Raw genomic sequence first — 11,147 nt, 5'->3', positions numbered from 1 at the left:
CTAGTGAACCCATCAGCCAAATAGTGAATGTTGTACCCAATAAGTAGTTTTTCAATCCTCACTTCATTCCCAGCCTCCTCTATTTTGGAGTCCCAGTGTCTAATATTTCTATCTTTACGTCCACATGTACCCATTGGTTAGCTCCCAATTACAAGTGAGAATGTGCAGTATTTAATTTTCTGTTTTTGAGTTATTTTGCTTAGGTTGATGGCCTTCAGCTCCAGCCACGTTGCTTTAAAGAACATGATTTCATTCTTTTTCATGGCTGTGTAGTACTCCGAGGTGTATGTGTACCAGATTTTCTTTATCCACAATGATTTCCTTTGTAATCTAATATTTTATATTGTTATTTTATATTTTATTCTATATTTTTATTTTAATTTATAAAGGAATTCATATGTTTCACAAGCCTGTCAAAGGGACCTATAATAAAAAGAGGTTAAGAATCCATGCTCTAAACAGAATATTACGCCATTTTATTTCATTTATTTTTAAAGAGACAGTCTCACTCTGTCATCCAGGCTGGAGTGCAGTGGAGTGATCATAGCTCATTGCAACCCTGAACTCTTGGGCACAAGCAATTCTCCTGCTTCATCCTCCAGAGGAGCTGGGACTACAGGTGCACATCACCATGCCCAGCTAGTTTTAAAAATTATTTTGTAGAGATGGTGTCTCACTATCCTACCCAGGCTGGTCTCAAACTCCTGGGCTCAGGCAGTCCTCCCACTTTGACCTCCCAAAGTGTTGAGATTACAGGGGCAAGCCACTGTGCCTGGCCACTTGTCACATTTTAATTTGTGATTACTTATAAAATGAACCCCTTCCCATCTGAGATCTGTCAGTCTTTCTGGTGACGGTGCCTGGTGTCTGCTTTCTACCATGTCCTGTTAGACTAGTATTTGATGGGAGGTCAGCTGAGCAGCTGTCCAGCTCACTCACTGGGCTCTAGAGCCTCTGAGTTGAAGCAAAATAGAAAGATCAGTCAATGTAAAGAAAGCTCAAAAACTGACATTCTGAAGTAATGGATAGCTAAACCTTCCTATTGCCCTTTTCTTTCAGCAACTGATGGAACGCTAGTGACCACCACAAAGATGTCAAGCCAGGCAGCACAAGGAAATTCCACGTGGCCTGCCCCAGCAGAGGAGACGGGGACTAGTCCAGCAGGTAAATATAGACCTTGTTTCCATTTCTGCTCTGCTAATACCACCCAAGCCTTTCTTTTCTTTTCTTTTCTTTTCTTTTCTTTTCTTTTCTTTTCTTTTCTTTTCTTTTTTTCTTTCTTTTCTTTTCTTTCTCTCCCTTTCTTTCTTTCTTTCCTCTTTCTTTCTTTCTTTCTTCTTTCTCTCTCTTTCTTTGTTTCTCTTGTTCTTTTTAAATTTTTAATTTTTTTACTTAATTTTTTTTCACCCAAGCCTTAAGGCCAATTTGGACCACATAGTGAGACCCCACCTCTATTAAAAAAATTAAAAAAAAACAACAATAAGTTGGGCATTGTGCAGGCCTGTAGTCCCTGCTACTCAAGAGGCCAAGGTGGGAGGATAGCTTGCTGCTGACTAAAAGTGCTGCTTATTGATTCTGGGAAGAAAAATATATACAAGGCTTCAGTTTCATTGTTTTATAAGTAAATGCTAGCAACTTTTCCTTTCTTTCTCTCTTTCTCTCTTCCTCTCTTTCTCTCCTCTCCTTCTCTTCTCTTCTCTTCTCTCTCTCTCTTTCTCTCTCCTCTCCTTCTCTTCTCTTTCTTCTCTTCTCTTCTTTCTTTCTCTCTCTCTTTCTTTCATTTATTTTTGAGACATGGTCTCATTCTGTCACCCAGGCTGGAGTACAGGGTGTATATTCACTGCAGTACTCACTGTACTCACTGCAGCCTCAAATTCCTGGGCTCAAGCTATCCTCTCACCTCAGCCTCCTAAGTAGCTGGGCAGCAGTCCAGCTCACTCACTGGGCTCTAGAGCCTCTGTGCTATGCCCAGCTTATTGTTGTTGTTTTTTTAAATTTTTTTTTGTACAGATGGGGTCTCACTATTTGGCCCAAGGTGGTCTTAGACTCCTGGCTCCAAGAGATCCTCCCACCTCAGCCCCCCAAAGTGCAGGGATTACAGGTGTGAGCCACTGTGCCCAGCCTAGACAGCGTTTTTTTTTTTTTGAAACAGGGTCTCCTTCTGTTGCCCAGGCTGGAGTGCAATGGCGTGTTCATGGTTCACTGCAGCCTCAGCCTCCCCAGTCTCAAGCAATCCTCCAACTTCAGCCTCCCCCAACAGCTAGAACTGCAGATGATCATCACCAATTAGCCTGGTTAATTGTGTGTGTATTTCTTAAATTTTTTGTAGAGATAGTTCTCACTATATTGCTTGGGCTGGTCTCAAACTCCTGGACTCAAGTGATTCACCTACCTCGGCCTCCCTAAGCACTGGAATTACAGGCTTGAGCCACCACACCCGGCAAGGACTAGGTTTTAAAATAGGTTCCTAGGCTGGGTGTGGTGGCTTACGCCTGTAATCCTAGCACTTTGGGAGGCTGAGGTGGGCGGATCACGAGGTCAGGAGTTTGAGACCAGCCTGGCCAACATAGTGAAACCCTGTCTCTACTAAAAATACAAAAAATTAGCTGGGCATAGTGGCACACACCTGTAATCCCAGCTACTCAGGAGGCCGAGGCAGGAGAATCACTTGAACCTGGGAGGCGGAGGTTGCAGTGAGCCGAGATCATGCCATTGCTCTCCAGCCTGGGTGACAGAGCAAGACTCCATCTAAAAAAAAAAAAAAAGTTCCTTTGACTTCTTGACACTCTTCTCTGAGGATATTGATCATTTTTCCCCAATAGATGTTACTAATTGAACACTTCTGTTGCTTCAACTTACTAATTTACATGATCAATAGCCAATTAGTTCAGCAGGAGAGAATGCTACAGAGTCGATTCTTTCTGTACTTTCTTCTGCTCCAGAGTGAAGGATCTTTCTAAATCAGAGACCATCACTGTGTTCACAGGGAGGGCCTAGGTGAACCTGAGATGGCAAATGTTGCCTTTGTTACTACGGAAGAAGGGATTATGGGTTGAAGTCCTTGGCAGTGCCAAATTGCTTAGAAAAATGTGAAATATGGTCCCTAGGAGTGCTCTTGGGATGTCACATTTTTCTCACTCCTTTGACAGGTAGATGTTATTTTCCTAGGGAAAGGATTCAGAGGGAGGAATGAATTTGAAAGAAAATGAAGGTGACGAGAAAGAATGAGCTCATCTCCCTTATCCTCTTCTCAAATCCTTAAGTAGCTTTGCAGTGAACTAAGATTTGGGGGAACCTAGAGGAGGCTGAAAGTTGGAAGCTGAAACTGGTTTAGCAAGGGCAAGCTCCAAAGACAAAAGTGGAAATAGTTTGGGGGTAGTCTCTTGCATGGGTGAAGCCCTGGTTCATCACATCCTCCCTTATGCAAAGAGCCCTTTTATACGGGGCATGGGGAAAAACTGAGCTAAAGGTGATAATTTCTCCTGAGCAAGCCAGATGGTCAAAGCTCTAACCTCACCATCTCCCTTGGAATGTTTAATGTGTTCCCTGGTGTCCAGAGGCTTAAAGTGTGAGAATTAAAAGCTCAACATTTTCTTTCCCAGGGAAGGAGGAAATAGTTTTAATTGAAATCCCGGGAGGAAATGAATGATAGTGTCAAACCAAAAAACTTCATCTTCTGTACCACTTGCATATACTCCACTGACTTACTTTCTAATCACAGGCACATCCCCAGGAAGCCCAGAAATGTCTACCACTCTCAAAATCATGAGCTCCAAGGAACCCGGCATCAGCCCAGAGATCAGGTTCACTGTGAGAAATTCTCCTTGGAAGACTCCAGAAACAACTGTTCCTATGGAGACCACAGTGGAACCAGTCACCCTTCAGTCCACAGCCCTAGGAAGTGGCAGCACCAGCCTCTCTCACCTGCCCACAGGAACCACATCACCAATCAAGTCACCAACAGAAAATATGTTGGCTACAGAAAGGGTCTCCCTCTCCCCATCCCCACCTGAGGCTTGGACCAACCTTTATTCTGGAACTCCAGGAGGGACCAGGCAGTCACTGGCCCCAATGTCCTCTGTCTCCCTAGAGTCACCAACTGCTAGAAGCATCACAGGGACTGGTCAGCAAAGCAGTCCAGAACTGGTTTCAAAGACAACTGGAATGGAATTCTCTATGTGGCATGGCTCTACTGGAGGGAACACAGTGGACACACATGTCTCTCTGAGCACATCTTCCAATATCCTTGAAGACCCTGTAACCAGCCCAAACTCTTTGAGCTCAGTGACAGATAAATCCAAACATAAAACCGAGACATGGGTCAGCACCACAGCCATTCCCTCCACTGTCCTGAATAATAAGATAATGGCAGCTGAACAACAGACAAGTCGATCTGTGGATGAGACTTATTCATCAACTAGTTCTCGGTCAGATCAGACATCTGGGAGTGACATCACCCTTGGTGCATCTCCTGATGTCACAAACACATTATACATCACCTCCACAGCACAAACCACCTCACTAGTATCTCTGCCCTCTGGAGACCAAGGCATTACAAGCCTCACCAATCCCTCAGGAGGAAAAACAAGCTCTGCATCATCTGTCACATCTCCTTCAATAGGGCTTGAGACTCTGATGGCCAACGTAAGTGCAGTGACAAGTGACATTGCCCCTACTGCTGGGCATCTATCTCAGACTTCATCTCCTGCGGAAGTGAGCATCCTGGACGTAACCATAGCTCCTACTCCAGGTATCTCCACCACCATCACCACCATGGGGACCAACTCAATCTCAACTACCACACCCAACCCAGAAGTGGGTGTGAGTACCATGGACAGCACCCCGGCCACAGAGAGGCGCACAACTTCTACAGAACACCGTTCCACCTCGTCTTCCACAGTGGCATCAGATTCCTGGACTGTCACAGACATGACTTCAAACTTGAAAGTTGCAAGAGCTCCTGGAACAATTTCCACAATGCATACAACTTCATTCTTAGCCTCAAGCACTGAATTAGACTCCATGTCTACTCCCCATGGCCGTATAACTGTCATTGGAACCAGCCTGGTCACTCCATCCTCTGATGCTTCAGCTGTAAGGACAGAGACCAGTACAAGTGAAAGAACATTGAGTCCTTCAGACACAACTGCATCTACTCCCATCTCAACTTTTTCTCGTGTCCAGAGGATGAGCATCTCAGTTCCTGACATTTTAAGTACAAGTTGGACTCCCAGTAGTACAGAAGCAGAAGATGTGCCTGTTTCAATGGTTTCTACAGATCATGCTAGTACAAAGACTGACCCAAATATGCCCCTGTCCACTTTTCTGTTTGATTCTCTGTCCACTCTTGACTGGGACACTGGGAGATCTCTGTCATCAGCCACAGCCACTACCTCAGCTCCTCAGGGGGCCACAACTCCCCAAGAACTCACTTTGGAAACCATGATCAGCCCAGCTACCTCACAGCTGCCCTTCTCTATAGGGCACATTACAAGTGCAGTCACAGCAGCTGCAATGGCAAGGAGCTCTGGAGTTACTTTTTCAAGACCAGATCCCACAAGCAAAAAGGCAGAGCAGACTTCCACTCAGCTTCCCACCACCACTTCTGCACATCCAGGGCAGGTGCCCAGATCAGCAGCAACAACTCTGGATGTGATCCCACACACAGCAAAAACTCCAGATCCAACTCTTCAGAAACAAGGGCAGACAGCTCTTACAACAGAGGCAAGAGCTACATCTGACTCCTGGAATGAGAAAGAAAAATCAACCCCAAGTGCACCTTGGATCACTGAGATGATGAATTCTGTCTCAGAAGATACCATCAAGGAGGTTACCAGCTCCTCCAGCGTATTAAGGACCCTGAATACGCTGGACATAAACTTGGAATCTGGGACGACTTCATCCCCAAGTTGGAAAAGCAGCCCATATGAGAGAATTGCCCCTTCTGAGTCCACCACAGACAAAGAGGCAATTCATCCTTCTACAAACACAGTAGAGACCACAGGCTGGGCCACAAGTTCCGAACATGCTTCTCATTCCACTATCCCAGCCCACTCAGCGTCATCCAAACTCACATCTCCAGTGGTTACAACCTCCACCAGGGAACAAGCAATTGTTTCTATGTCAACAACCACATGGCCAGAGTCTACAAGGGCTAGAACAGAGCCTAATTCCTTCTTGACTATTGAACTGAGGGATGTCAGCCCTTACATGGACACCAGCTCAACCACACAGACAAGTATCTCTTCCCCAGGTTCCACTGCGATCACCAAGGGGCCTAGAACAGAAATTACGTCCTCTAAGAGAATATCCAGCTTATTCCTTGCCCAGTCTATGAGGTCGTCAGACAGCCCCTCAGAAGCCATCACCAGGCTGTCTAACTTTCCTGCCATGACAGAATCTGGAGGAATGATCCTTACTATGCAAACAAGTCCACCTGGTGCTACATCACTAAGTGCACCTACTTTGGATACATCAGCCACAGCCTCCTGGACAGGGACTCCACTGGCTATGACTCAGAGATTTACACACTCAGAGAAGACCACTCTCTTTAGCAAAGGTCCTGAGGATACATCACAGCCAAGCCCTCCCTCTGTGGAAGAAACCAGCTCTTCCTCTTCCCTGGTACCTATCCATGCTACAACCTCGCCTTCCAATATTTTGTTGACATCACAAGGGAACAGTCCCTCCTCTACTCCACCTGTGACCTCAGTTTTCTTGTCTGAGACCTCTGGCCTGGGGAAGACCACAGACATGTCGAGGATAAGCTTGGAACCTGGCACAAGTTTACCTCCCAATTTGAGCAGTATAACAGGTGAGGCGTTATCCACTTATGAAGCCTCCAGAGATACAAAGGCAATTCATCATTCTGCAGACACAGCAGTGACGAATGTGGAGGCAACCAGTTCTGAATATTCTCCTATCCCAGGCCATACAAAGCCATCCAAAGCCACATCTCCATTGGTTACCTCCCACATCATGGGGGACATCACTTCTTCCACATCAGTGTTTGGCCCCTCCGAGACCACAGAGATTGAGACAGTGTCCTCTGTGAACCAGGGACTTCAGGAGAGAAGCACATCCCAGGTGGCCAGCTCTGCTACAGAGACAAGCACTGTCATTACCCATGTGTCTAGTGGTGATGCTACTACTCATGTCACCAAGACACAAGCCACTTTCTCTAGTGGAACATCCATCTCAAGCCCTCATCAGTTCATAACTTCTACCAACACATTTACAAATGTGAGCACCAACCCCTCCACCTTTCTGATAATGACAGAATCTTCAGGAGTGACCATCACCACCCAAACAGGTCCTACTGGAGCTGCAACACAGGGCCCATATCTCTTGGACACATCAACCATGCCTTACTTGACAGAGACTCCATTGGCTGTGACTCCAGATTTTATGCAATCAGAGAAGACCACTCTCATGAACAAAGGTCCCAAGGATGTGTCCTGGACAAGCCCTCCCTCTGTGGCAGAAACCAGCTATCCCTCTACCATGACACCTATCTTGGTCACAACCATACCTCCTGCCACTTCCATGTTACAAGGGCAACATACATCCTCTCGTGTTTCTGTGACTTCAGTTCTTACCTCTGGACTGGTGAAGACCACAGATATGTTGAACACAAGCATGGAACCTGTGACCAATTCACCTCAAAGTTTGAACAATCCATCAAATGAGATACTGGCCACTTTGGAAGCCACCACAGATATAGAGACAATTCATCCTTCCATAAACAAAGCAGTGACCAATATGGGGACTGCCAGTTCAGCACATGTACTGCATTCCACTCTCCAAGTCAGCTCAGAACCATCCACAGCCACATCTCCAATGGTTCCTGCCTCCAGCATGGGGGACGCTCTTGCTTCTACATCAATACCTGGTTCTGAGACCACAGACATTGAGGGAGAGCCAACATCCTCCCTGACTGCTGGACGAAAAGAGAACAGTACCCTCCAGGAGATGAACTCAACTACAGAGTCAAACATCATCCTCTCCAATGTGTCTGTGGGGGCTATTACTGAAGCCACCAAAATGGAAGTCCCCTCTTTTGATGCAACATTCATACCAACTCCTGCTCAGTCAACAAAGTTCCCAGATATTTTCTCAGTAGCCAGCAGTAGACTTTCAAACTCTCCTCCCATGACAATATCTACCCACATGACCACCACCCAGACAGGGTCTTCTGGAGCTACATCAAAGATTCCACTTGCCTTAGACACATCAACCTTGGAAACCTCAGCAGGGACTCCATCAGTGGTGACTGAGGGGTTTGCCCACTCAAAAATAACCACTGCAATGAACAATGATGTCAAGGACGTGTCACAGACAAACCCTCCCTTTCAGGATGAAGCCAGCTCTCCCTCTTCTCAAGCACCTGTCCTTGTCACAACCTTACCTTCTCCTGTTGCTTTCACACCGCAATGGCACAGTACCTCCTCTCCTGTTTCTATGTCCTCAGTTCTTACTTCTTCACTGGTAAAGACCACAGGCAAGGTGGATACAAGCTTAGAAACAGTGACCAGTTCACCTCAAAGTATAAGCAACACTTTGGATGACATATTGGTCACTTCAGCAGCCACCACAGATATAGAGACAACGCATCCTTCCATAAACACAGTAGTTACCAATGTGGGGACCACCGGTTCAGCATTTGAATCACATTCTACTGTCTCAGCTGACCCAGAGCCATCTAAAGTCACATCTCCAAATGTTACCACCTCCACCATGGAAGACACCACAATTTCCAGATCAATACCTAAATCCTCTAAGACTACAAGAATTGAGACTGAGACAACTTCCTCCCTGACTCCTAAACTGAGGGAGACCAGCATCTCCCAGGAGATCACCTCGTCCACAGAGACAAGCACTGTTCCTTACAAAGAGCTCACTGGTGCCACTACCGAGGTATCCAGGACAGATGTCACTTCCTCTAGCAGTACATCCTTCCCTGGCCCTGATCAGTCCACAGTGTCACTAGACATCTCCACAGAAACCAACACCAGGCTGTCTACCTCCCCAATAATGACAGAATCTGCAGAAATAACCATCACCACCCAAACAGGTCCTCATGGGGCTACATCACAGGATACTCTTACCATGGACCCATCAAATACAACCCCCCAGGCAGGGATCCACTCAGCTATGACTCATGGATTTTCACAATTGGATGTGATCACTCTTATGAGCAGAATTCCACAGGATGTGTCATGGGCAAGTCCTCCCTCTGTGGATAAAACCAGCTCCCCCTCTTCCTTTCTGTCCTCACCTGCAATGACCACACCTTCCCTGGTTTCTTCTACCTTACCAGAGGATAGGCTCTCCTCTCCTATGACTTCACTTCTCACCTCTGGCCTAGTGAAGATTACAGACATATTACCTACACGCTTGGAACCTGTGACCAGTTCACTTCCAAATTTCAGCAGCACCTCAGATAAGATACTGGCCACTTCTAAAGACAATAAAGACACAGAGGAAATTTTTCCTTCTATAAACACAGAAGAGACCAATGTGAAAGCCAACAACTCTGGACATGAATCCCATTCCCCTGCACTGGCTGACTCAGAGACACCCAAAGCCACAACTCAAATGGTTATCACCACCACTGTGGGAGATCCAGCTCCTTCCACATCAATGCCAGTGCATGGTTCCTCTGAGACTACAAACATTAAGAGAGAGCCAACATATTTCTTGACTCCTAGACTGAGAGAGACCAGTACCTCTCAGGAGTCCAGCTTTTCCACGGACACAAGTTTTCTACTTTCCAAAGTCCCCACTGGTACTATTACTGAGGTCTCCAGTACAGAGGTCATCTCTTCTAGCAAAATTTCCACCCCAGACCATGAAAAGTCTACAGTGCCACCTGACACCTTCACAGGAGAGATCCCCAGTGTCTTCACCTCCTCTATTAAGACAAAATCTGCAGAAATGACGATCACCACCCAAGCAAGTCCTCCTGAGTCTGCATCACACAGTACCCTTCCCTTGGACACATCAACCACACTTTCCCAGGGAGGGACTCATTCAACTGTGACTCAGGGATTCCCATACTCAGAGGTGACCACTCTCATGGGCATGGGTCCTGAGAATGTGTCATGGATGACAACTCCCCCTGTGGAAGAAACCAGCTCTGTGTCTTCCCTGATGTCTTCACCTGCCATGACATCCCCTTCTCCTGTTTCCTCCACATCACCAGAGAGCATCCCCTCCTCTCCTCTTCCTGTGACTGCACTTCCTACTTCTGTTCTGGTGACAACCACAGATGTGTTGGGCACAACAAGCCCAGAGTCTGTAACCAGTTCACCTCCAAATTTGAGCAGCATCACTCATGAGAGACCGACCACTTACAAAGACACTGCACACACAGAAGCCGCCATGCATCCTTCCACAAACACCGCAGTGACCAATGTAGGGACTTCCGGGTCTGGACATAAATCACAATCCTCTGTCCTAGTTGACTCAGAGACATCGAAAGCCACACTTCTGATGAGTACCACCTCCACCATGGGGGACAGAAGTGTTTCCATATCAACTCCTGATATCTCTAAAACTAGCCAAATTCAAACAGAGTCAACGGCATCCCTGACCCCTAGAATGAGGGAGAGAAGCACGTCTGAGAAGACCAGCTCAGCGACAGAGACAAATACTGCCTTTTCTTATGTGCCCACGGGTGCTGCTACTCAGGCCTCCAGGACAGAAGTCATCTCCTCTAGCAGAACATCCTTCTCAGACCATGATCAGTCTACAGTGACACCCAACATCTCCACAGGAATGATCACCAGGCTCTTCACCTCCCCCATCGTGACAAAATCTGCAGAAATGAGTATCACCACTCAAACAACTACTCCTAGGGCTACGTCACACGGTACCCTTCCCTTGGACACATCAACCACACTCTTCCAGGGAGGAACTCATTCAACCATGTCTCAAGGATTCCCACACTTAAAGATAACCACTCTTAGGAGCGGAACTCCTGGAGATGTGTCATGGATGACAACTCCCTTTGTAGAAGAAACCAGCTCTGCGTCCTCCTTGATGTCTTCATCTGCCATGACATCCCCTTCTCCTGTTTCCTCCACATTATCAGAGAGTATCCCCTCCTCTCCTCTTCCTGTGACTGCACTTCTTACTTCTGTTCT

General features: G+C 46.6%; 1 protein-coding gene across 2 annotated transcripts in view; it reads left to right on the top strand.

The window, feature by feature from the left end:
* MUC16 (mucin 16, cell surface associated) overlaps positions 1-11,147 on the top strand; it is a 235,240-nt gene that overhangs the window by 93,871 nt on the left and 130,222 nt on the right. For both annotated transcript variants that reach the window (XM_055371568.2, XM_055371569.2), the window contains 2 exons: positions 1,060-1,164; positions 3,722-10,430. In XM_055371568.2, coding sequence (XP_055227543.1) covers positions 1,060-1,164; positions 3,722-10,430 — 6,814 coding nt within the window. The remainder of the gene's footprint in view (positions 1-1,059; positions 1,165-3,721; positions 10,431-11,147) is intronic.

The sequence above is a fragment of the Gorilla gorilla genome, chromosome 20 (assembly GCF_029281585.2).
Source record: "Gorilla gorilla gorilla isolate KB3781 chromosome 20, NHGRI_mGorGor1-v2.1_pri, whole genome shotgun sequence".
In the NCBI taxonomy this organism is placed as follows: domain Eukaryota; kingdom Metazoa; phylum Chordata; class Mammalia; order Primates; family Hominidae; genus Gorilla; species Gorilla gorilla.
This window is presented reverse-complemented; position numbering and strand designations above follow the sequence as displayed.